General features: G+C 42.4%; 3 protein-coding genes across 4 annotated transcripts; all 3 read left to right on the forward strand.

The window, feature by feature from the left end:
• Positions 1-2,472: 2,472 nt before the first annotated feature.
• Positions 2,473-6,643, forward strand: LOC130710481 (uncharacterized). 2 transcript variants are annotated; one of them, XM_057559764.1, is made up of 7 exons: positions 2,473-2,665; positions 3,520-3,956; positions 4,071-4,255; positions 4,336-4,479; positions 4,553-4,628; positions 4,748-4,822; positions 6,201-6,643. In XM_057559764.1, the coding sequence occupies exons 2-7, from the start codon at positions 3,551-3,553 to the stop codon at positions 6,389-6,391; spliced, it is 1,077 nt and encodes a 358-aa protein (XP_057415747.1). In that variant the 5' UTR covers positions 2,473-2,665; positions 3,520-3,550; the 3' UTR covers positions 6,392-6,643. The 2 variants fall into 2 exon arrangements, with proteins under 2 accessions (XP_057415747.1, XP_057415748.1); XM_057559765.1 differs by having other exon boundaries at positions 2,481-2,665; positions 4,336-4,416.
• A 1,404-nt stretch (positions 6,644-8,047) lies between these two features.
• On the forward strand, positions 8,048-11,919 carry LOC130710482 (uncharacterized). The gene is made up of 8 exons (XM_057559766.1): positions 8,048-8,468; positions 8,539-8,598; positions 8,732-8,814; positions 9,283-9,347; positions 9,433-9,466; positions 10,400-10,470; positions 11,156-11,286; positions 11,395-11,919. Exons 1-7 carry the CDS (start codon positions 8,156-8,158, stop codon positions 11,244-11,246), a joined length of 717 nt encoding a protein of 238 aa, XP_057415749.1. The 5' UTR covers positions 8,048-8,155; the 3' UTR covers positions 11,247-11,286; positions 11,395-11,919.
• Positions 11,920-19,931: 8,012 nt separating this feature from the next.
• LOC130713009 (uncharacterized) lies at positions 19,932-21,238 on the forward strand. Its single transcript, XM_057562818.1, has 2 exons — positions 19,932-20,006; positions 20,246-21,238. Exons 1-2 carry the CDS (start codon positions 19,932-19,934, stop codon positions 21,236-21,238), a joined length of 1,068 nt encoding a protein of 355 aa, XP_057418801.1.
• Positions 21,239-26,437: the final 5,199 nt, after the last annotated feature.

Raw genomic sequence — 26,437 nt, forward strand, 5'->3', positions numbered from 1 at the left:
GACGTGCACAAAATAAGAACAAAACTCTTGTTACATGTAGGGTTGAAAGTTTGTTCACGTTGCTCTCAGCTGGTATGTAAATACATACTAAGTCATTTAGTTCTGGAGTCAGGATGTCGTTCTTCTTGTTGTACTTTGAGTGTGAAGTTAATTCAGCATATATTGACACTGAGTATTAGAATCCAGCAGTTCTGAGTTCTCATGTATATATTGTGACTGTATATATTTTCTTTCCCAGGCTAACTTAATAGGATGTATTCAGCTCTGATTTGTGAGGTTTCAATTTTGGTGTGGCTTGTGAGGACTGTTAAAGGTATAAGAATGATGGTTTATACACTTAAGAGAGGTGAAGCTTCAAAAAGCATATCCTACACGGTAAAGATTTGCCAAAAAGAAATTTTCAATCATTCAGTTTTATTCATTCACTTTAAATCAAAACAACTTCTCATTTATTGGGAGTGACATGCAACTATTTCTCGAACAAGTAACGATATCCGTTAACGACCAAAAAAATTGTAAAAGACGATTGAGTGGAATTCATTTCCACTTGATAAGTTCAAAAGTTTTATTTATGAGAAATGGCATCTTTTAATATTTCTTGTGTTGGACAATTATAAAATGTTGGTGATCTCAAAATTATAGAAATAATTATATTAATGGAAACATTCATTTTCCACTTAAACTTCAACTAGAGTCTATAAGTGGGTTCAACACGGTGGGTAACCCACTTAACCTGTCAGGCTTAATATGGTGGATTGGGTGATTCAGCTCATCGATCTCCCATGCCCAATCCATTGAGTCAATACAAAGTGAGGCGGCAAACTTGTCATTTTTTTTAATTTTTTGGTGGGGTGGACAGCGGGTCAAACCACCTTACTCTACTAGAGATGTGTTAAAATGAGGTAACTTCAAAGTCGTTTCATATATTTAGGTAATAAATTCAAGATTATTCTTTCGAGAGTGAGATATATTCATGGGAGTTCATCTTGAGTTCTTTTTTACACAAACATTCATTTGAATTCTACCAAATCAAAAACTATGTTTTTATTTTAACTAAAACTAAGAATGAATGTAACTCTCTCATACATGACATACATTGATTGGATGTTAGCAAAACTATTTTACACTGACACTACATATCAATTAAACTCAAATAAGAAACATAACACTAAAGAAGAAGCAATTGTTTATAAAGCACAAATAAAACAAAATAATTTTTCCATTCCAATACATCATTTTAATTTCAAATCCATATTAAAATGATTCTACATGTACTTATTAAATATTATTTAATCATTTCAACTCTCTTATATAACTTCATATTTAATTTTTATATTAATTTGATGGCAGTGTAAAACTATTTTACAATGACACTACATTGCATATCAATTAAACTCAAGTAAGAAACATAACTCTAAATAAGTAACAACTGTTTATAAATCACGAATAAAACAAAATAATTTTTCCATTCAATACATCATTTTGATTTCAATTCCATATTAAAATGATTCTACATGTACTTAAGGGTGGAAATAAGCTAGACTTTGCTTAAATAGGCCTGACAAGTTTCAAAAATTCAAGGCCTAAGCCCGGTCTATTATCTATCATAAGTTTTTTTTTTCGGCCTAAGCCTTGACCTGTTGAAAGTCTAGCTTGGCCTGGTAGTTTTTTTTTTCACAATAGCTTCGTAGCCAATTTAAAGGCCTGGTTTATCATATAACATTCAAGTATACCAACAAATCTATTTTGTAAACATGTCAACATACTTATAGCTAACGAGAAAAATATAACAATATCTTTATATCGTCTGAGTCAAAGTCATCAGTCTCTATCTATAGTTTATATGGTTAAATAATTATCTAGTCTAACATACTTAAACATGCCCGTAAAAAAAAAATACTTAAACATATAAATAAATAAAAATATATAATTTTAAGATATTATAATAGAAATTCAATGTAAAAGTAATAAAATAAAATTATTTTTTTAAATAGACCGACCTGTTAGGCTTACAAGGCTTTATGAGTGACATAAACCTGATCTTTATAACTGAAACGACTTTTTAAAAAGCATTAGCCTTGTTTATTTATTAATTTAGCCTGGTCTGGCCTGAGCCTGATGTAGGCCAGAGAATAGGTCACTGTCGGCGGTCTGACCTTTTTCCATCTCTACATGTACTTATTAAATATAATTTAATCATTTAAACTCTAAAATATAATCATATTTAATTTTCATATTTTTAATTTGAGTAATGATATATACACACCTCATCTTTTAAACACTTCATTTCCACCTATTTTTGTTTCTACCTCTCTCCTCTTATCATTTATCACATCTCATATTTTCTCTCTCATACTTTTTCTTTTCTTCCGATCTCTCTCCTCTTCCACCTCCTTCCACCTCAAAATGAGGTGTGAAGAAATCATAATTCTAGTCGAGGGCGGTGGATGGTCCATTTGGTAATTTCGAAACGAAGCCCAACGATTTTTGGTAATATAGATTCGTCCCTGTTGGTGGATGGTACCTTCCTTCCACAGAATTCTGGAACAAGAGAAATCTTCATAAATCCTTCTCTCCAATTTCTTGTGTACCTGATAATCGATCACAGTTCGTCGACGATCCTTTCCGCTTCTCCATCTCTACTCTCCTGTCTATTTCCTCTCAGGTACTTGTTTCTCTCGTCACAGGCCTCTGAATTTTGTTCATGTTGATCTCTTTTCGTTTCGCACTAGCTTTGTTTCGCAATCGTACCTGTAGTTTGTTTCATTTCACCGATCCTCATGCTTAATCGAGTCGTTGCGTTTTTGTTTTGGTTTGTTGATTCCATGTTTGATATTTTGTGCATGCAAGCCTTTTGTTTTCCTGTTCCTTAGGTTTTTCTGGGAATTATGTTGATGCTATGCTACTATTGTTTGAATCAATTATCTGCGTTTGAAAATTGAGTTAGGTTATGTTAAACCCTACGTTATCCCCTCAGGAATCAAACCAAAAAGAAAACAGGATTAGATCATAATGAGGAATTGAGGATTATTAATATTTATGTAGCACAGACTCTGATACGGTCACGGCGTGGCTAATATCCAAAAAGTAGGATACCCAGACACCGATTATTTGTATATTAAGAAGTAGAAAACCATGAAGATGACGAATCTAATTTAAATTTAAGGTTTTTTTTATGAAGATTTATATATATACAAATCAACTTCCTAAGCTCTATGCCAATGAGCTTCATATAAAAGATAATTTATGGTTTGACTTAAAAAAAATAATACAAGTGTCCCACAAGGTCTTGCCAACAAGATGTTTCGGATTTCTTTGTCTAGAAGTGTCTGAGCTGAAGAAAACAATTGCTCAAACACAACAAAAATGTGTCTGATATGTGTCATGCGAGTGTCGGGTGTCCGTGTTGTGTCAGTGTCCAGCACTGGGGCCATGCTTCTTAGATTACTATTTGTATGGTTTGTACATTATTTGTTGTTGCAATTTAATTATCCTTCATGGATCATGTACGACCTGCAGTTAAAACTGCACAAGGAGTTAGATAGACAGAATGCAAGGACGCAGAGGTGGCAGGGATCCTTTCTCCGACTTTGGTGACCCTTTTGGTGGTTTTGGAGGCTTTGGTTCCTTTGGACCTCCCAGGAGTTTAATCTCAAACTTCTTTGGGGGAAGGGATCCATTTGAGGACCCTTTCTTCACCCGTGCTTTAGGGGGGATGTTCGAGTCTAGTCCCTTTGGTGGTCCTGCTGGATTTCCTTTTCCCCCGAATATGCAGCCATCTGGGTTTCTTGCGCATCAACCTCCAGAGCCTAGTAGGGGAAGGGGCCCGATCATTGAGGAATTGAACTCTGATGATGAAAATGAGGAAGCAAAGGAAGTGAAGAAAGACAATCCAAGAAAACATAGTAGATCAGAAAATGAACCCTTTGTTGAACATCCAGATGGTGGACTTGAAGGTAATGTATGTTTTGCATTAAGCAGTTGGTGCTTTTGCTCTATCTCTCTTAAAACTGGTAGCTTGGTTTTGTTTGGGCTGATTTTTTTTTTTGGTGTGGTTTTTCTCTTAACAGGGAAGAAGAGCAGACATTTGCAGGGTAGACATGATTACAACAGGTTCAATATGGAGCTGCAGCCGCAGCCTCAGCCTCAGCCTCAAACTCACAGCTTCTCCTTTCAGAGCTCAACAGTCAGCTATGGTGGTGCAAATGGAGCATATTATACTTCATTGAGGACAAGGAGGAGCGGGAGTGATGGAGTAAGTGTTCCTTTGATTAAAAGCTATACTGGATCCATGATTTTTGTGATGTTTTTCTGATGCCATCTTCATTGTGTTAGGTGACCTTTGAAGAGAGCAAGGAGGCTGATAGCTCGACAAGGCAAGCTTCTCACAGAATTTCTAGAGGCCTGCACGGAAAGGTTTTCATATACCATTCCCTTTGCTTTGGTAGCAATTGTGTATTTAATTGGTTTGATTTCAGGGTAACTTCCAACTGTTTTCCTATGATGTCCTGTACAAATTTATTTTATTTTACTTATATCTGATGTTTTACAGGGACATTCCCTCGCAAGAAAACTCAACTCAGATGGTAAGGTGGATACTATGCAGACTTTGCACAATCTAAACGAAGGTTCGTTAAGTATCTTGTGGACTCATTTATTTTTTGTGATGTGATATGACAACTACTTCAATAGTTCTATACCATTGTCAGTCAGCATTACTGAAGGTTTTGGGGTTGTGATTTTGTAGATGAACTTGTTGGATTTGAAGAAGAATGGAAAGGAAAGGGTCAAAAGTACTTGCCTGGATGGGTTGGTAGTATTGGTGAGTAATTGAGTCTCCTTTGTGCCACTTTAGGAATGGTGGTTTTGATGATTAATTTCTAAAAAATATATTTTCATTTTATCAGAGAATGATGACAGTTTTATGTTCACATATTTGTCCCACATATTTTCATTTTCTGAAATATATATATATATATATATATATATATATATATATATATATATATATATCATTAACCTTGTTTTACAAAACCCAGTACAATGGAACGGGCAAAATAGGGAGAAATCCCATACCAAAAGTCAGCCTATGTATGGAGCACCTGTGTGTGTGTTGTAGTATACATCGCTAATATGGGTTGTCAATTGTGAGTATAATGGCGCTATACCGTTGCGTAGCAGCCCTTAGCCGCTCCTAGTTGTTGCGTAGCGGTGAAGTTCAGTGTAGCAGCTGTTGCGGCCGCTAAAGGAGAGGAAATAGTAGCCATAGTGGTGATTATTTGGCTGCTTTTTGCTGGAATTGATAATAACCCATAAACAACCCACAAAAAGTTCATGTTAGGGCATTTTGGGGAGGTATTTCAGGGTTTTTGCTTCGGAAACATACTGAACATGGTCTAGTTTGAGGAGGATGACGGGGAAGTGGCAGAGAACTTTCATGGCCTTTTTTACCTTGACTTTCTGGTACTAGTATGTTTTGTGTAAGACACCCATGACTTTTTTATGTTAGTGTCATAAATTAGTATTTTTAATCATTTATATGTGTATAGTTATATTATATAAATTATACAAAAAAATCAGCATAGCGGGCACCGGCCATCCCACTATGCGCTATACCGAAATAGCATTTTTGTGGCCGGCCGCTCCGCTGTTATCCGAGATTGGCAACACTGATCACTATATTGTATTTCCCTTTTCCACTTTTTCCTCCAATTCCTATCACTTCCATTTTTCTTTCAACCACCACAATCTTTCAGACATGTTTTGAAAAATGTTTTTGACTCGCATACACAATAGTGTTTGCCAACATCTAGAGGGTTTAAAGAGAAATGGCTTTTGCATAGGTGCATGGTTGTGAACATTTTATCATGTCATTGGAAACATTCCTTTTTTGTGGACTTTTTCCCAGCATTGTAAAGAAAACTAAATAGTTCTAGAGTGTGAAGAAGCTCCTTACTCATTCTTTGTTCATCTATATTTTTTTAAGCAAAGTGTATGATTATTAAAAAAATGCAAAATCAAAACCAAAGACCTTTACTGTGGTCTGGCATTATGACATTGTAATAACTAGTAACAATCACTTGCGTGATGTTTATGTACTTCTAAAATACTTTCAATGTGGCTGCTGAGTAATTGTTTTCCTTCCACTAGAAGTATGCTGTTTGTTTGTGATCTTTAATTTGTGCTTTTTGGTGTTTTAGGAGCTGATCATAGTGGACAAGCTCAGCAGGCCCGGCAGGGAGGTTGGATGCTCCCTTCTCCGGAGCACTCTCATCCTGGTGGGTCGACTGAAGCTAGGGGAAAAGTCGGTTCTTCCCCCTCACAGGAGAGGATAAGGACAGATTCAAGAGATAAGGGTTTGTATCATCCAAGAGAGCAGAGGCGAAATTAAGGCACCATTGTTGCTGTCTCGCCCTTTCAAGTTGTTGCCTCTTAAGTGTGTTTCTTCCTTGCTTTCCTATTATGTGTATGGTGATTTTGGCCTTAGGTGTTATGCCTTTGGTAGGCTGGATTTGAACACTGAGATCATAATAGTGATGCTAGTATCTAAGGCATGTACATTCTCATACTATGACCTCCTTGTATAACAAACTTAGTAGTTTACATTTACTGCCATTTATACTGCGTGAGGGATTTAGTTGTCTTTTTTTGTGCATGTGGTGCTTGTCTTGTGTCCAGTGCAACTTTTATGCTAGATGAAGGATTCCTCTGTTAAAAAAGGCCCTTGCACCTGAAAATAATGTGAGCTAGTCCGGCTTTCACTGAAAGTTGAGCACTGAAAGTTGAGCCAGAGGGTGTGTCCTTAACGAGGCTGGAAACCTGCGAATGTTGATTTACTTGCAGAATTTCCAGACTAGTGAAGTACAAACTTACCTTTGTGTCCTTAATGAGTAGAGCTGGGTACGCGGGTGGCCCGTCCCGCGTTGGCTCGCCACGCATTTTAGCGGTCCTCTATTTTCCGGGCTATAGCCGCACTAGTCCGCGGTTTCACGGGCCGGTCCGCGGACTTTGGCCTCTCACCCTTTTTTGCCCTCGTAGGCCCGTCCCGCATTGACCCGCCCTGTGCTGGCCCGCTCCGCGTAGGTCCGCATTTTAGCGGTCCTCTATTTTTCGGGATATAGCCCGCACTAGTCCGCGGTCTCGCGGACTTCGACCCGCTTACCCAATGAGACTGGTACTAGTATGATTTGCTGGCGGAGAGTATTAGAACTATTGATTAGTGAGTTAGCTAGTTAATTAGGTGGTTAATTTTTTATGTGAGTTGGTATTGGTCTTTTGATATTTTGTAGTATAAATATGGACCATAGTATCTTTGCAACTATCTTTTTTAATCATAACAATGAATATTTCCTGGTCTACACTCTCTTTTGAGAGTTCTGTGTGTCTCTTTATTCCTAAACCATATTTTCCTTATAAAATGAAAGTAACTGCCGAAGAAAGGCACTAACGAGTAATGACAACATTGAATGGAAATAAGATAAATATTTTTCTCTTTTTTCTTTATTTCATTTATTTCTGATTAAAATTTTGACTACCCAAGAGTTTCATAGTTGATTTAAATTGAGGCTGAATTGGAAAGTATATGGGAAGGGAAACCCACCAGACTTGGCTAGAGATGTATTGAATAAGCACAATCTCCCTCCAAACCTGGCTTCCAGTGACTAGTGTGTAGTATAGGGCTGTTCAATAGTCAGGTTAGAGTCGAAAAACTCAATCCAATGAAAACCAAACACACATGCATCCTATATCATTTTTGTTCGAATAGAACTTCAGAAAAGAACTCTTAGCTGTGGCCTGTGGCACTATGGCGATTGCACCTTCCATGGCATGGTTAGTGGTGGGTAAGGGCAATGGAGGGGTGGAAACAAATTATGTTGATGAATGACAGCGATGATGAGAGAAATAGGAAACTCATAGCAGATAGCGGTAGATGTTAAAAAAAACCAATTAGATTTTAAAAATGAAAAAAAAATTATTTAATTTGATTGATTAAGGCACACGTCTTTAAAATCTTATTTGGTGCGAGTGTAAATTAAAAAAAATTAACCTAAAAAAATCCAATCACGAAATAGGAATCGAAAATCAACCGGAGAACGAAGGCCAAAACAAAACAAAAGGGACAGGGTTGGGTATTGTGGACGAGGTTCATACCTTGATGAATGCTATGGCTTCAGCCACCAGTAGAATGGTGCTGAATGAAATGTTGCACCTCTCTTTCACACTTCCATTTTCTTCGCTTCGTGTCGGTTCTGTGCTTTCTCGTGCTCTCCCCTTCTCTCCATACCGGAATACATCACTTCTTCAATCACGCCACTCTCGCTTCCCTGCAATTCGATGCGCTTCTTCAAATTCGGATTCTGGCAACAAAGTATCCTCTCGATTATCACAGGTTCAGCATCTCCTCCATGAAGCTGAACAACGAGCTCTCTCTGCTGATACTGGGCCTACTCCTAAAATCTCATTTCTTCGTCAATTTCATCATTTTGAGGAACAAAAAAGGAAAATTAAATGACCCTTTTGTTTGAAATTTGGTTTCAGATCATGTTACTGTGAGCTTTGCCAGAAGCGGAGGACCTGGGGGTCAGAATGTGAATAAAGGTTGGTTTTTATTTTTTTTTAACTTGTTTTTGGAGAAATCAAAGGTTATTCTTTTTATTTGTTTCTATTTTAGATGCTGGCTGGGGCTAACTAGTATAATACTGTTTGTATTGTTATGCCTGTTGTTGGACAGTGAATACCAAGGTGGACATGCGCTTCAATGTTAAAAATGCATATTGGCTAAGTGAGAGGATCAGGGAGAAGATTATTCAAACGGTTAGTTCGTCGCAACTTATCTATTCGCATCCTCACAAAATCATATGGTTAACTGCTAATTCGTTAAATTTGAAACCATTTATGTATACTTTCACCTAAATGCTTAAGCTTTTGAAATAGTTGGTTCATGACATGATATTAAAAGCTATATAGTTAAGTGGTTTAGAATTTGATCCTTGTTGATCCTATTCTTTTAAGTACAAGTTAAATTTCAGTACAATGTTTGGTGAACTTGGGCATAGGCCACGCTTCAAGCCCAATTGAGTCTTGCTTGAGGGGCGTGTCAGATGCAAAATCATGCATGTACTTTAACCTAACAATTTAAGCTTTTGGAATAATTGGTTTATTGCACTGTCTCTATGCCCTTGTATGGTTGGCATTATTTATGTGAAGCCACATCTTATTGCTATATGCTCATTATTCACCGATATCTACCTTATCTTTTAATATTCTTGAATTCCTGAGCAGGAGAAAAACCGTATCAACAAGGATGGGGAGCTTGTGATTTCTTCAACCAAAACTAGAACACAGAAGTTTGCCTCTTCGCTTCTGTCGTATTTGTTGTCTGTTTTCCTGTATGTTGTAAGATTGATCCTTATTCTACCAGTTTTTCTTCAGGCGTAATATCGATGATGCTTTGGCAAAGCTTCAGGTATATAAAATTTCTTACTTTTGTTAACTTGTTTAAAAGTATGCTTTAGCATCAGATGTTATTATTGAAGAACATATCTCCTCAAAGCTAAAATTCTTCAGTGGAAGCCCAAAAATGGTTTTTTATGACGGTTAACATTACTTGGTAGATTCTGAAATGATTATGTTTCTATAGCTCTCAAGTCTTCTCCCACCAGGGACTTAATTCTTTAAATAATGATGTATTAGCTTCTTAAAATGGAATTTTCCAGTGTGCAAGACAGTTTCTGTGGACTCATATCAGCTATATAAGTCTGGATTTTACTTTTTGTAGCTCTGGATTCTATTACTTCCTATTCTTCTCTGGTGTTAATGGGGTTTGTAGAAGTTTGTTTGTTGAAAATGCTGTGTTTATAAATACTCCCTTATCTTGATAGTAAATAAACTAGGGGAAGAATGGAGCTTAGGATATTGACTTGGTGGTAGACATATCCTACTCCTTATTTTCTGGGTTCTTGTGTATTAGATGAAGGTAAGTCAAGTTCTAACGCTGACTATCTTTTTGATTGTCTGAGGAGTTATAATAACATACTGAATAAGTAAGAAATGGAATATTTCTTGGAGAAGTACTTTGTAAATTGGCTCCTTGTTCATTACTGTTCATTGGCTGTCTATTCCTTTATTGTTGAGTTGCTTGATTGCCATGTCTTTGTTATAGCGGAGTCCATGGTGTACTTGTCTTGACCCTGGAAATATTAGTGAGAACAAAAATGAGGTGTGGTGTATACAAAATATAATATGAGTATATCTTATAAGCATTCCGATTATTTCCTTAAAAATATGATTATTCAACACCCCTCCTGGTTAGTGTCATCTTGGATACGATGTTCTTGTTCCTGAAAAATGACTTTTACTCGACAATGTTGCTTTTCTGTTTATTTAATGGGAAAAATAGGAAATCATTGATGCCGCATCTTATGTCCCACCTCCTCCATCAGAAGAACAAAAGAAGAAAATTGCCAAGATGTAAGAGCACTTCTCTTTTTATTTTTTAGGCTTAATTCCATTTTGAGCCCCTGATCTATCAAAAATAAGCGATCGGGGCCCCCCGTGTTTAAACGTAGCGGTCAGGCACCCCAATGTTTAAAAAACGTGCGTTCCAAGCCCTTCTGTTAAGTACCGTTTGTTTGACCAAACGGAGCCAATGATGTGGCGTTTTTTTTTTTCATTCTTAATTCCACTTTGGGCCCCTGATCTTTAAAAAATGAGCGATCGCCCCCCTCCCCCCGGTGACTTGACCAAAATGAGCGATGACCAAACGGAGCCACTTTGGGCCCCTGATCTTTAAACGTAGCGGTCAGGCACCCCAACGTTTAAAAAACGTGCGTTCCAAGCCCTTTTGTTAAGTGACGTCACTGGCTCCGTTTGGTCAAACAAACGACACTTTACAGAAGGGTTTGGAACGCACGTTTTTGAAACGTTGGGGTGCCTGACCGCTACGTTTAAACACGGGGGGCCCCGATCGCTCATTTTTGAAAGATCAGGGGCCCAAAGTGGAATTAAGCCTATTTTTTAATTTCTTCAGGTTAAAAATGCAGTCTCATTTTGGACACCATTTTGCTTGTGGCTTTTATTACATTCGAGTCACTTGAGTGTGAAGGGCATGTAACATTGAAACTGACAACTGTTAATTGAATGTGTACTTTTGAAGGGCTGCCATAGGAGAGCAGAAACGCCTTAAAAGCAAGAAGGTGCTTTCAGATAAGAAAGCGTTTAGAAGAAGTAAAAGTAGTTGGGACTAATACATTGTATTCCAGAATCTTGAAACTGTTTATCCCTTTAGTAAGTTCACCATTATTGGCAACTTGAGTTTTTTTTATTAAACCGGCTATGATCAGTTTTATTGTGCCTATTCTCAATTGATGTTGTTCCTGAATCTTGGGGTTGCAGGGCAGTGAGGGCACAAATGCACAATCCTCTGATACTGCCACTATTCAGTACAAACACATTAGATGGATGATTGAAAATAACCAAGAGTTTGAGCAACATAACGCAACATTCTGCCAGCCTACTAGAAGGATCTCATGCAACTTGTGGCTGCACATATATTGGTAGTTAGTCAAAATTGTGATGCAGCTATGATTTCATGCAACAGGATTATTTATATCAAAAAGAAATACCATATTTTAGTTGAATCTGTTATGTTTAATTAGTTATCTTAAGCTCTCCCATGTGATTTGGCAATTATGGGTCTTCTGCATTATTGAAGGTCAGCAACCTGGGGAACATGCTTCAAGTCAGAAGTATGTTTGATACACAATTCGGTTGCTGGGACGGAATTTTGTCATTTTGGTAGTTGGGAAGTCTGTTCCCTATACGTTTCCATGTTAGAACAAGGCCATCTATGCACCCCAATTTGTTAAAGATTTTAAAATCAGTACTCATTACTCTCCATTGCTTATTACTTTGGACTAATTCTGAGTGATACTGTAAACTAACTTTCACTATCTGGTAACTAGCTCAATATGATATTTATTGTTCTGTTAAAAGGTTGGGGCTAAGCCCCCCAAAAAACAAGGCTAAAATGCAGAAACAACAGACACCGAGGTCATGCCTTCGCTAACATCTTGCCTAAGAACATGATGATACTCACCAAAAGGGGATGTAAAACAATGGACCCAAAACGAAAAGCTAAGGAAGCACTGGCAAGCCAGTTCGCAACAAGTTACTCTCCCTGAAAGTAACGCCAAAACAATACCTCTATGCGTTGAGATTCTACACCGAATGTGCTCAATCATGTCAGCAAAAGAGTGAGAGGGATCATCTTCAAAGGAAACTAAACGAATGGCTTCCAAAAGTTGCTCCCAATAACAGCTCGAGAGATATCCAACTTCAAAACATATGCTAGATCATGATTTTCTCATGTAAAAACTTTCTCATATTTCCTCGTGTTGAAATTGTGTTTATTTATCTCCTTATATGTTTAACTAGGGAGAGGGGTCATCTTCAAAGGAAACTAAACGAATGGCTTCCAAAAGTTGCTCCCAATAACAGCTCGAGAGATATCCAACGTCAAAACATATGCTAGATCATGATTTTCTCATGTAAAAACTTTCTCATATTTCCTCGTGTTGAAATGTGTTTATATATCTCCTTATATGTTTAACTAGGGAGTGGGGTCATCTTCAAAGGAAACTAAACGAATAGCTTCCAAAAGTTGCTCCCAATAACAGCTCGAGAGATATCCAACGTCAAAACATATGTTAGATCATGGGCCCTGAGGAGAACCAACAAAACATCACACAGGCTAGTCTCAATCAAATGGTTATCATGGGGGAACAACCTAGGATGGGCCATGATGAGTCAAAGGCTAATGATTATTCAATCAAGATTGGTGCCAAGGAGCATGCGTTGGAAAATTAATTCCAATCTTGTGGGTTTCGGGGCCAGTCCCCTCAAATCTGTCATGTTCTTTATGATAGGTTTTAAAGATTTAAAAATTATTTCTTGGAATATTAGGGGTGCCATGAATGATAATGGCCAGCGTTTTATTCAAGATTTGATCCGGAAGAAGAAACCTGACATTGTGATTTTACTTGAGACCCGCTGTCAGTTTTCAAGAGTGAGTCACTTCTGGAACTCGATTGGCTTCCGTCCTTCCCTTATTTCGGAAGCAACAGGTTTCAGTGGCGGCATTTGGGTCCTCACTAGAACAGGGAGTAATATCTCTTTCAGGACTCTGGACATGCATACTCAAGCTGACCTTTGAAGTGTGGAGGGACAATCTCTCATGGGCCTGCAGTTCAATTTATGCTTCTCCAACGCCGTCTCAGAGAGAGGTTTTGTGGCAACATCTTACCCAGCTCCTTTCTTCTGTTAATATCCCTTGGCTCTTACTGGGGGATATGAATGAGGCTCTCCATCCCTTGGAGGTGCGTGATGGGGAGTTCGTAGCGAGTAGAGCTTGCTGGTTTGCCTCAGTTTTAGAAAATTGTGGGCTCGTGGACCTTGGCCTTGTGGGGGGCAACTTCACTTGGTTTCGAAAGAGGAATAATTGCATTATCTTGTCCAAGAGATTGGATAGAGCTCTTGGTGATGTGGATTGGAGGATTGCTTTCCCAGAGGCGTACGTGGAAATTTGAACCGCATTCATTCGGACCACAGCCCCATTCTTGTCCATTGTAGCGCTACTATAGCTGACCCTGGTAATCGCCCCTTCCGCTTTATTGCAGCATGGACAGAGCATCCTGAGTTTCATCATGTGGTTGAGTCCGCTTGGCAGCGTGGTGATGCTAGCATTTTGTCTAAGCTGGCCTAGGTGAGGACAAATTCTAAGACCTTTAATGAGGAGGTTTTTGGTAACATATTTCTTCGAAAGAATAGAGTAGAGGGGCGCCTTAGAGGAGTGCAAAGAGAACTAAACTACCGTGTTACATCAGACATGGTTCGCTTTGAGGCGGAGCTGCAAGGTGAATACAGAAATCTGCTCAAGCAAGAAGAACTCCTTTGGTACCAGAAGGCCAGAGAGAATACTGTCCGGTTTGGTGACAGGAATACCTCTTATTTTCACACCCATGCAGTGATTAGAAGAAAAAGGAATAGGATTCACAGGCTTAAGCTAGATGATGGAACTTGGTGCACAGACAATGATGGACTTATTCATGAAATCCAAACCTACTTCCAGTCATTATTTGCTGAAGATACAACTGCTGGCCTGACCGATTTCCCTCATGAGTCGTTTCCCATGCTCTCGGGTGCAGCTAAGATGGATTTGGATCTGCCAGTCTCGAAGGAAGAGGTGCGGGTGGCTCTCATGGCTATGAGGTCTTTTAGTGCTCCAGGACCGGATGGTTTCCAACCATTTTTCTTCAAGAAATTCAGGGATGTGGTTGGAGAGGATTTATGGAAAGTTGTTAGCAATGCTTTTGAGACAGGTACAGTTGATAGTACTTTGTTGGAAACTCTCATTGTTTTGATTCCAAAGGTGGAGAGCCCGACTATGGTCAAGGAGTTTCGCCCCATAAGCCTTTGCAACGTAACCTACAAAGTTATAACCAAGGTAATGGTCAATCGCATTAGACCGTATCTGAATTCTCTGATTGGCCCAATGCAAAGTAATTTTCTTCCAGGGAGAGGGACCATGGACAATGCGTTCTTGGCTTAGGAAATTGTTCATCATATGGGCTCCTCCACAGCTGCAGCGGGGAGTTTAGCCTTTAAAATTGACTTGGAAAAGGCCTATGATAGTGTCTCTTGGCGTTTCCTCAGGGAAACACTAACTTTGTTTGGTTTTCCAGACAGGCTTATTGATCTGATCATGGGTTGTGTGAGTGGTTCTAAGCTCTCCATCCTTTGGAATGGTTCGCGCCTGCCAGCATTCTCTACTGGGAGGGGCCTCCGGCAAGGGTACCCATTGTCTCCCTATTTGTTTGTGCTTTGCATGGAGAGACTTTCAGGGAAAATTCACCACTTAGTTGAGCGTGGAAATTGGAGGCCCATCCATGTTGCTCGTGGAGGTCCCCCGATCTCTCGTCTTTTTTTTGCTGATGACGTGTTATTGTTTTGCCAGGCTAATTCCTCCCAGGTTCATGTGGTGGCTGAGGTGCTCAAGAACTTCTGTGAGAGCTCCGGTTTGAGGATCAATATGGGGAAATCTAAAGCTATCACTTCCAAAGGTGTTCGCCAACATGTCCACAAGGAGATTAATAGCATTGCTCCTATTCCCTTTGTTAATGACCTTGGTAGATACCTCGGCTTCCCACTGGCTCGTGGTAGGGTTTCCCGGGGCAGGTTCAATTACTTGATTGAGAACATCCAGCGGAAGTTGGCGTCTTGGAAAACAAACCTTCTAAACTTGGCTGGTAGGGTTTGCTTGACCAAGTCTGTTATTGTGGCGGTGCCAACTTATACGATGCAAGCATTTTGGCTTCCTAGGAGTATCACCAACAAGGTCAACCAAATCATGAGAGGATTCATCTGGTCCAAGCATAACGGGCAGCGGGGATGGCACCTTGTTAACTAGGAAACTGTGAGTCGTGCCAAAGATGATGGCGGCCTGGGAATCAAGGATATGGGTGACTTCAACACAACTTTGTTGGGCAAAGCAGTGTGGCATCTTCTGATTGGATCGGATAAGCTTTGGGTTAACGTTCTCTCTCATAAGTACTTAAAGCAATCCACAATTCTTAACGTTGTGAGCCGGCCTGGTGCTTCTCCGATTTGGCATGGTATCTTAAAAGCGATGGACCAGATCTGTAGTGGCTTCCAATTTCGGTTGGGCAATGGTGACTCTTCCATTTGGTATAGTAATTGGACGGGGTGCGGTCCTCTAGCAGAGCATGTACCTTTTGTACACATTTCAGACACTAACTTGAAGCTCAAAGACGTGATCGACAATAACAACTGGCATCTTGAACGCTTGGCAACTGTGCTTCCGGATGAGACTCGCAATAAATTCGCCTATGTTCTGCCTCGGTTAGCTCTAAACAGCGTAGATAATTGGACATGGGACAACACTGATCAGTGGATATATTCAGTTCGTGATGGCTACTCTTGGCTAAGAAAGCAACGCCAACATGTTGTCCCGGATTCGTCTTGGAACTGGGTGTGGAAGTTACAGGTACCAGAGAAGGTGCGAATGTTTCTTTGGCTCACTTTGCACAAGGCTCTCCCCGTAAATGCCAACCGCTTTAGGTGTAACCTTGCCTCCTCTGAAGCTTGTTCGCGTTGCTCGGTGGTGCAAGAAGATGGTCTCCATTGTTTGAGAGATTGTCCCCATTCTCGCGAGATGTGGGAGCGGCTTGGGGCGTGGCGTTGGCAGAATTTTTGGACTACAGACCTACAAGACTGGATCAAAACTCAGAGTCGTGGGAGTAACGCACCTCGTTTCTAGCGGGGGTTTGGGGAATTTGGAAATGGCGAAATAATATGGTGCTAGATCAGAACAAGTGGTCTCTGCAAGTGGCGTGGCAGAAAATTTGCCATGATCATGATGCTTTCTTGTGCGCGTCCCAGTCGGCAGCGACGTTGGATCGTTCAACGCTGATGTGTACCAGGTGGCGAGCTCCTCCTGAGGGCTATATGAAACTAAACACTGATGGAAGCTTCTGTGAAGTAGATAACATTATGGGTGGGGGAGGTTTAATCAGAGATAATGCGGGGAAGTGGATTCGCGGCTTCCTTTGGACCGGTGTGGGTGGAGACCCTTTCCTGGCCGAAGCTACAACTCTTTGAGAGGGGTTGATCATGGCGTGGAACTCAGGCCTCATGAATGTTTTATGTGAAGTTGATTGCACTGAATTGGTGAGGCTTCTGTCGAATGCAAGTAGCTGCAGCTTCCACGTACATGGGCTGCTACTGCAGGAGCTTTGTGACCTCTTAAAGAGAGGCCGGCGAACGAGACTTGCGTGGATTAGTAGAGATCAGAATAAGGCAGTTGATTGTCTCGCGAAGCATGCTTCCTCTTCACCCTCCCTAGGAGTTTCTGCTGTTGATATCCCCTTCCCGGAGCTAGAAGTCATCTTGTTAAGTGACTCTCTAGCAATCCCTTAGCTTTTTAGTTGTCTTGTTAATTTTCCGATGCACAAAAAAAAAGAAGCGAAAGCGTACCTAAACCTATTATTTGTAAATGATTGCAATATGAAATTCGAGATTGGCTGTAAGATGGAGGGATGATCTTCCAGATTTTCAATGTATGAAGTTACTTGATTATCTCTAGAAGGGGGAAAGAGAGACATTTTCATGACAATGAAATTTGGGGACCATGACCCTTATTTATAGACTTAAGTTGTGATAATTTCAATTTGACCCCTCAACAAATTAAAATATCACTTCTGCTTCTACACAATAATTTCCATAAAAATTATACCCTTTAGCCTTAAAACCTTAATTCTAAATTAGATCACTTTATATATACACTTTTATAATCATCGATATACTTTTAATCCAACACATGGGAGATGTTGATGTGACAATCTATAGATTAATTTGTGATCTTAAGCTTGGGCTATTGAGAGTTTTAATTATTTTATTTTATTTTATGGATGTTATCACCGATTCGAGAAACGATTTTAAGTCAGTTCTAACAAATGTATTTTTTATGATTCAAACTTGTGCAGTTGTGCTCTTATACTTACATGAATAACTTAATGCTTATCACCAAACACACACATGGTTTCTTGAGAGTTATATTTACTCGAAATTTAGTTATCACCGAGTGCAAGGATACAAATGGATTGTCCAACTCTTAATAAGTGATAATAACAAGTTAAAGCTCTTGGTAGGCACCTATATTAAATATTGTTCAACGTAATAATCCTACCCAACTCATGTAAAATTATCTCCCATTAACTATTGTCTACTTGATCGGAACTTGTTCTGGTGCGTGAGTAACTTAGGTGGTGCACATGCACTACCTCTTACACAACAAGTTCTAGCCACAATTAAATAGGGAAAAAATAAAGTTTAAGTCTAAGAAATTTGTGTGGCTAGAAATTATCCTAGTAAGTTACCATTTTATCCTGTCAAAATATTAAAGTTACATTTTTTATCCCTTCCCCATATTACCATTATATCCCCTTCTCTTTTGTCTCTCTCCTAACATTACCATTTTACCCCCTTCCTTTACCCTCTCTTCCATCTCACTCTCAGGTTCTCCGATGACCATGGTGGGCTCCGGTAAAGTGCTCCGCCTGCTGCATCACCGCAGAAGAAGAAGCAGCTGAGGGTGCTTGTGCCGGGTGAAGGCATCGGTGGGTTGTTTTTTGCTTTGGCCGCAAAGAGAAAGGGGTTTGAGGCTTTCGTGTATGAGAAGGATTTGTGTGCTTGTGAGAGGGGAAGGACAGTACAGGGGTCCAATTCAGATGCAGAGTAATGCTTTGGCTGCTCTGGAAGCTATTGATTCGGATGTTGCTGTTGAAGTTATGAGGCTTGGTTGCATCACTGGTGATATAATCAATGGGCTTGTGGATGAAGTTTCTGGTTCTTGGTAAATTAAATGTTCATAATCATCTTTAAGTGTGTTTATTATCTTCTTGTTCTCTTTACTGTCTGGTTTGATTTATGTGAAGTCAAGGGTGTGAACATTTATAGCACGTTGTAAAACTTATCGGCTACTGCATTGAAGATGATCAGCGACACCCTTCTTATTTAAGAGTTTATGACCCGTGGAAGTCTAGACAATCTTCTATTCAGAAGTGATTTCTTCCTTGACTTATGGAATTTCATATGTAGAGTTTATGTGGCAATGATTTCTAGGTTTCTAGTAAAAATCATTTCTTGTTGCTTGAAGAATAAACCAAAACATACATATTGCTACCAAGTGATATGGTTTGGTTAATCTGTAACTTTATACAACAATCATTGTAGGATTCTTTCTCAGCTACCTCAATGAATTATTCATTGGAGCAATTGATGATTGCATGTTGAATTCACAATTTCACATTTGATTAGTGTCGTTTTCATACAACTTACAAATTAGCTACCTTAATGTGATGTCATTTAAGGCCTTTCTCAACTACCTTAATGGGGCTAAGAATTTGGTGTTTTTTTGGTAATGGATCATGTCAATTTGGTCCCTCTCAGGGCTTACTATTATAGCAGGGATGAGAAGCTTCTTGTTCATGATTACTTTCCAATGGGAAGCTTATCTGCACTTTTGCACGGTGAGCCTTATCTATCTGTCTTTTTAAGTTTCTGGTTTTTATTTCAGATTTTCTTTGCTAGTTTTTATCTGCACTTTTGCACGGTGACCTTCTTGCTGGGTTTATCATAAAGTTTGTGTGATTGTGCCTAATTTCAATTGCTCTTGTGGTGTGTGAACCCTAATTGTGTTTGATGATGGTTTGATGGATGCTTAGGACTAGATTACTAGTCTGAACCTGCTGCATGCTTGTATAATTATGGGGCATTAGGATAGAGAATTTGCGTGGTGTGAAACGGGGTTTTGTCGAATTCTACTCTTGTATATGGTACATTGGACTGGGCGAGACCTCAGGGCCCCTCGCCCAGGAAACCTGACCTTAGGCAGGGAATACGCTGTGACTTTGGGCCGCCTTTCCCGAGGCCCAACTGATCCATTTGAATAAGAAAGAGGCGCCAAAGCCCAACTCCACCTCTATAAATAGGAGGGAAATACCAATTGTAAGGGACTCTTAGCTCATTTGAGTAATAATAGCATTGAAATTCAGTTATATTCTCTCTCTCTCTAAGCGGTTAGAGCTTCTCTCTCTAAGCATTCACATCACTTTCCTCACACTTTGGGTACTACCTTCCCTCTCTATGTTCTAGCATGGAACATTTGGCGCCGTCTGTGGGGAACGGTAGATTTTCTATTCCCGGACTACGTGGATCGTGATTCAGAAGAGTGAAGCTTGTTCTTCTAAGCATTTGTTCTCGAGTTTCTTTGATTTTTCATACAGCTTCTTTAGTCTCCGAGTTTTTCCGAAGAAATTCTCCAATTCCAATGAAAACACGTTGTAGACGACGTGATGACGATCCAGAGCATCGGCGCGTTTAGCCGACGCGCCGCGTCCGAGGCAGGCCACGACGTGCACAGGTTCAACGTGAGGAGACGGATCAGGTGACTCCTCCTACTCCGCCTCCACCTCCTCCTTCTCCGACGCCTCCGTTACCCTCACCGCCATCCTCGCCGGAGCGGCAGAGGTCACCCACAGCGTCCGGAGGAGAGGCTCAGGCACCGATCTCCAGCCAAGATTGGAGGCGTTTGATTAGTAGTATTGACGATATACGACAACGTAACGAGTATCTCCAAGAGAAGATATAGTATTATCACTTTGAGCAGCAAGATGAGGGAGAGCGCGAGGCAGAGGCTGTGGCGGAGTTCGAACCGTTTTCAGCGGCGGTGAGAGAAGTTGCCATTCCAGACAATATGAAGAATATAGTGCTGGAAACCTACAGTGAAATGGCTGATCCCAAGGAGCACTTGCTGTATTTCAATACGAAGATGGTGATCAACGCTGCTTCTGATGCGGTCAAGTGTAGGATGTTTCCAGTCACATTCAAAGGCACAACGATGGCGTGGTTCACGACTCTACCACGAGGATCCATCACGAACTTTTGTGACTTCTCATCCAAATTCCTTGTCCAGTTCTCGGCGAGCAAGACTAAGAAGGTGACGATTGAAGATCTGTACAATGAGCGTCAATCTGAGGGTGAGACTTTGAAGCAGTATGTGAAGTGGTTCAGCGCTGCGTCGGTAAAGATAGAGGAATCTGAGCCAAATGCCTGTGCCCGCACCTTTAAAAATGGATTGCAGCCAGGAAAGCTAAATAGTAAATTGAGCCGAAAGCCAGCCAAGTTAATGGCGGAGGTGCGAGCCCGGGCGAACACGTACATACTTGACGAGGAGGATGACGCTTTTAAGCGGAGACGCGCGAAGGTGGAGAAGGATGGCGAACAGAGGGACGTGTCACTAGAAGACAAGCCGAGCAAGGAGAAAGCAGAGGGAAGCAGAAGACAGGACAGGAAGGTTCGAACTGGGGAAAAGGCACCGAGAGAATCTTTGTATCCCAGAAAGGAAAACTTTGAGCGGCGACGACCCTGGCATCAGGCTGACCCTCGTCGCCGAGAGGAAGCAGGGAAAAGCTTGAACGCTTACCTAACAGAGCTGCTACGAGAAATTAAGGCGACGCACGCAGTTGAGGAGGGCGAGAGAAGGGTTGACCCGCCGCGGGCAACGACAGACAAGACCAAGTGGTGTGAGTACCACCGTTCAGCAGGACATGACATGGGGGACTGCTTTACGCTGAAGAATGAAATCGAGAGGCTCATCTGAGCAGGCCGGTCGCAGCTGAATGAACGTGGCGATCGCTGGAACGGAGAACGACAACAGGGGAACAGGTACAGGGGGTCTCGCCAGCAAGACGATCGCCGGCGAGAAGATCGTCGCCACACGCCGAATACCGACAAGAAGGAGACGCTTTCCGCATGGAAGAAAGAAGCAGAGGAAACCTTTAATAAGGACCTTGAACCGCCAGTTGGCACGATAAATACAATTGCAAGAGGTTTCGGCGGGGTGGCGAGCCAGAGAATGTTACAATAACGGCCTCAGTATGTACGGCAAAAAAGGAGCTGGCAAAGGGCATCGGTGTCATGAAATAGAAATTCAGGAGGGGAATCAGAGAAAGAGGGGTAAACAGGGGCGCAGGATAGGAGAGACTGCCGGTGGAAAGGTAAAGAGACAACGGAAGTATCAAAGGCAGATAAAAGAGGTCGAGGAAACAGAAAGAAAGGGATCGTTCACAGACATTATGGCAGAGGAGCGCTGGGCGGGGATAGTTGATGATCTGGAAAGGTACAAATTCAGTAGAGGAGTGCTGGCAATTGAGCCCAGGCTCACGTCTGAACAAGAACGTCGTTTGGAAAAGTTGGTAGAGGAAAATTTTGACCTCTTCAGCTGGAGCCCTAAAGATAGGGAATTTTGGGAACTTCCACAGTTAAGGACACCAGCTTTGATAAGCAAGGGACCGTGCGTGCAGGAGGTAAAAGGGGCGGTGAGCCTAGGGGCAGACTTAAGAGTTCTCCAACGCTAGGAGGGCGAGGAGAAAAGAACGAAGTTATTTGGACAGGATTGGGATAAGCTAGAGGCAGGGCGAAGAGGCCCAACCCACCGCATCAAGGACAAGGGTAAGGCCAGGGCAAGGCAGCGGGAGTCGGCGAGAGGAGAGGTCCTCAGGAGCAAGAAAGGTAAGAGGAGCGTGCAAGAAAGCAAATTGGCAACCAGCTGGCAAAAGCGCCAAATCCGCGGTGGCATGGAGTGGGTGGCGAGTACGTCAGGACAAAGGATGATGTTCTGGGCAAGATACTTTGACCTGGAAGTTCGTTGACAAGGGCGAGAGCGCAGCGGAAGGGTCAGATCAAAGCAAGTAGGATCAAAAATAAAGATGCACTCTTTTTCTCCGACACGGGAGTTTTTTAACGAGGCATCCCTTGATGTACAAAAAATCTTTTACAAATGAAATACAAAAAGGATATTCACCAGCAATACTCCTAATTCAAAAGATACGGTCGCCCGGTGGGAAAAATTCCCCGAATGTGGCAATCCCAACACGACCTTGATGTCTGGGGATTGCTCCGGGAAGGTCCGGCGCGAACCGGTGCTATCCAAATAGCAACTCAACTAACACGTCACGTTCGCTCGGTGGGAAAAATTCCCCGAAGGTGGCAATCCCAACACGACCTTGATGTCTGGGGATTGCTCTGGGAAAGTCCGGCGCGAAACGCTGACCTCTCGTTGGCGATGTGTGCGGGAAAGCGACTTATACCCAAAATGGGGTGGGTCCCTTTCCCCCTTAGTCTCCCCGAAATCTGGGAATACGAGGTCTCCCCGAAATATGGGCGAGAAAATAAACTAGGCATAAGTCTGGGTAAACCCATATGGCCATTGGGCCCCCAGCAGTGTAAGCCCTTGGCGGGATGAAACTGCCAATGCCACACCTGCTCTTACGAGAAATATTGGTGTGAATCAAAGCCTCAAAATGAGCAAAAGTCCTAGTTTCTTCGGCACACCTTCAAATCGCTACACGAACGCAAGGCGAAAATTGCTAAAAAAAAATAGGCTAAATGACGATGGGCGAACGAAAAATTGCCTAAATGGCGACGGGCAAGCGCAAGGCGAAAACTCCTTAAAAGTTGCCTAAATGGCGACGGAAAGACGCAAGACGAAATCAAAATAAAGACAAATATAAGAACATTAATTCATTAAAAAAGATGATATTTACAGAAGATGACAAAAAAAAACATAGCTGTGTTTACATTGACGATTTTTTCCCTCTCAATTTCAGCAGCGGCGAAACGCTCGGTAGTGAAGCCCGGAGGATCGTCAAGGCCAACAAGCCCATGCGGGGTAATCTTCTTGAAAGCTCCCATTCCATCAAGGTTAATTCCTTGATAGAGATGTTGAACTTGAGCCTTGGCGAGAAAAAAGCCGCGGCCACGTTCTTCCACGACCTCAGCAGCAACGTCAGCTACCAACCTGGCCTGAGAGGTCTTGATCTTGGAGTCCATATCTGCAAGGGCCTGGTTTTCTGCCTCAAGTTGCGACCTCGCGTCAACCAGGGCTTCATTCGTCGCTCCCAACTCGCGCTGAAGGAAAACGATCTCTTTGCCTTTGACGATGCAAGCGGCCCTACCGGCGTTGATTGTCTCCGTTTTTTCCTTCACCTCCTACTGAAGTTCATACCAATCCAACTCCAATTCATTCGTCCTTTCCTTGCAAGCAGCCATGTCCTCGTCGTAGTAGTTTATCTCAACGTCTACGTTGGTCAGTTTCCTCGTTTGAGCTGCCACCTGGGTCATCAAATTGTCCCATTCCTTGTGAGCCTCCTGTGTGGCCAAGCGGTAACCCTCAGCCTCTTGTTGAAGTTTCTCCACTTCTGCGGAGGAAGCTGAGTCTTGGGATAGTTGGACGAAGAGGCATCCCGCTCGTAAGAGGTGGTTGAGGGCTTCCTGCGCTGCGATGTCAAGGTCAGGGATCTCAGCTGATCTCATATTGCCAAGAAAGGCGTTGGACAACATAAAGTCGATGGTGGAAGGTTGTTGGCTGGGTGAAGGTCCCGTTTGGTCGCCGGTAGTAGCATGGTTGGTTTCAGAACTGGGGGAGCAAAAGAATGGCGACGCTTGGGAATTTACGCCTTCGTCCTGAGGGCTCGCCAGTCGAGTGAAAGACGCTCCAGCTGGGCCCGCCTCGACTGGATCAGGGGAAATAATTGTTTGGGGAGAATTCTCAGGAGGATGTTGACCAGCGGAAATCCCTCTGGACAAGGTGAGGATTAGCACCGCCCAAGGCTTCGAAGTCTCTTCGCCCGCCAGGTGAAGGGCGGACGCTTCGCCGGCTGAAGGTTTCTCGCCTTTCTTTTACTTCTTTTTCTACTTCTAAGGCGAGGAAGTCTCGACCCCAGATTTTCCCTCTAGACCAGGGTTAACCTTTTTGGATTTCTGGGACTTCTTCGAGGGGGGAGGCAGAGCGGCTTCACCAGGGGATCTGGGAACCGGATCGTCAGTAGGCTGCAAGGGAGCAACGCCGGTGTAGCCTCATCAAACCCAGCTGCGCCTGGAGCAGGTTCAATCGAAGAAGATCCTTTGACCTTCTTCGACGGAAGAGCGGTAGTCTCGGCGTCAGAATCAGCGGCGACACGTTTCCTCTTGCTCACCTGGGTATTGAAAACAGGAGGAAACTCGAGTGAATCGGCAGTTAAGGCACGCTGTAGTGCGGCCACAGTGAAGCCGATCCCTTCTAGGAAGATATGGAGTGTGTTTTCACGGGCGGCTTCGAGCAGCTGGGAGCACTCGAGGATGGGAAACCCGGCGAGGAAGCCGAGGATGGCTTTGTCCTCATTATTCAGGGATGCGTCGGATGGCGGAGAAACGTCACGAGGATCCTCGGTCCAATAAAAAGGAAATGAAGCAGTTATATCCCAGCGAGTGAATGCTTTAGGATAGGAGGGGTGCACGATTATGCGGAAATATCGGCGCCCGGGCCTCGTCTTGATATTTCTCTTGTAAGGTTGGAGACGTTGCCGACCCGTTCGGGACTTTAGAGAGACCCACCCGGGAGCCTCAACTTTCAAGGATCTTGGCTCCACGCCGTAGAAGTAAAAGAAATGGGAGGTTTTTGCTTCAAGGTCGATGGCAGCGCACAGGATCTCGTAGCAACGGATGAAGGCCCAGGCGTTCAAATGAAGTTGGCTGGGGGCAACGTTGATCTCTCTCAAAACCTGGCAAAGAAAGGGGGAGAAGGGTAGTTTGATCCTCAGGTCAAGAAAGAAATATTCATAAACGTAGAAGAAGTGGGGCTCTTCCGCGCCTTGTTCGAGTGTGCGGCACTTCCAGGGGCGACGACTGCTCAAGCCTCGGCTGGTGATAAGGACATCTTCAAGGGATTTCTCGTGGCATAACCCTCCAACCCGGCGGGCCAGCACGGCGATGGATTTGTCGGTGGACAACTCAGAAGGTTGGCAGATGGCTTTCAGAACGGGTTCCTTGGTAGCAGACGAAGGGAGGGTGGAAAGGATTTTGTGCCAGAAGGCACTCTTTTCATTTTTGTTAAGGGGAAGCCCCCCAGCAAGAGGAGGAGTGGCCGGGGCGCGGGATGTTTGAGCGGGGCTTTGGAGTCGAGAGGATCTTTTGGTGTGGCGTTGGGGAGTCATCTTTTGCAAAAAGGGGCTGGGACGGGAAAGAAGAAGATGCTGGAGTAACAACTTGGATAACTTTGCGAGATTGTGGAAGGTTTCAAAAGTGGCAAGTGAGGGAAAGAAGTTGAATTTAAAAGTTATGATAGGAAACGGTTGGGAAATCGTTCCCCATCATGGTAAAGGTGGAATGATTACCTCAGGAGACGTGGCATAGATTTTACGAAAACGAGGGTACCGCATTAAATGAAAGCTGCAACGGTTGCCACTGACTGATGGAAATTCAAAATTGCTAAAGTTATGACGCGAATGGAAAGGACGTCAAAGGTAGTGGTTGGGATTTTGTGAATTCACTGACCCTGGCATCACTTCAAGGCACGTGCATAACTATGCCGAGGCGGGTGGACTAGTGGCCCTCGCCACAAGCCCACTTGTGGACTGGGGTCGCCCGACGGAGGGCGCGGTAGGAGATCCAGAGCGTTGAATGCAGAGGCTTTATTTATTAGGCCATGTTGGCCATTGTTCTTTATTTTCAGATTTTGAGTTTTTAAGTTTTAATCGGCATCCTTAAGGTTCTCGCCTTGTTTCTTGCTTAAAGATGCACTTAGCTCTCATGCTTCGAGCTCGGTGTCTTGTGGACTGGACAAGACCCCGGGGCCCCTCGCCCAGGAAACCTGACCTTAGGCAGGGAATACGCTGTGACTTTGGGCCGCCCTTCCCGAGGCCCAACTGGCCCATTTGAATAAGAAAGAGGCGCCAAAGCCCAACTCCACCTCTATAAATAGGAGGGAAATACCAATTGTAAGGGACTCTTAGCTCATTTGAGTAATAATAGCATTGAAATT

Source organism: Lotus japonicus, chromosome 4 (genome assembly GCF_012489685.1).
Source record: "Lotus japonicus ecotype B-129 chromosome 4, LjGifu_v1.2".
NCBI classification, from domain to species: domain Eukaryota; kingdom Viridiplantae; phylum Streptophyta; class Magnoliopsida; order Fabales; family Fabaceae; genus Lotus; species Lotus japonicus.

Bases quoted from the DNA above. Each gene is read 5' to 3' on its own strand.
- LOC130710481 (XM_057559764.1), top strand. From the start codon at position 3,551: ATGCAAGGACGCAGAGGTGGCAGGGATCCTTTCTCCGACTTTGGTGAC. The intron at 4,629-4,747 runs GTTCGTTAAGTA...GTGATTTTGTAG, and splicing joins TTTGCACAATCTAAACGAAG to ATGAACTTGTTGGATTTGAA. The intron at 4,823-6,200 runs GTGAGTAATTGA...TTGGTGTTTTAG, and splicing joins TGGATGGGTTGGTAGTATTG to GAGCTGATCATAGTGGACAA.
- LOC130710482 (XM_057559766.1), top strand. From the start codon at position 8,156: ATGAATGCTATGGCTTCAGCCACCAGTAGAATGGTGCTGAATGAAATG. The intron at 8,469-8,538 runs GTCAATTTCATC...ATTTGGTTTCAG, and splicing joins TCCTAAAATCTCATTTCTTC to ATCATGTTACTGTGAGCTTT. The intron at 8,815-9,282 runs GTTAGTTCGTCG...ATTCCTGAGCAG, and splicing joins GGGAGAAGATTATTCAAACG to GAGAAAAACCGTATCAACAA.
- LOC130713009 (XM_057562818.1), top strand. From the start codon at position 19,932: ATGACGATCCAGAGCATCGGCGCGTTTAGCCGACGCGCCGCGTCCGAG. The intron at 20,007-20,245 runs GTGAGGAGACGG...CACTTTGAGCAG, and splicing joins ACGACGTGCACAGGTTCAAC to CAAGATGAGGGAGAGCGCGA.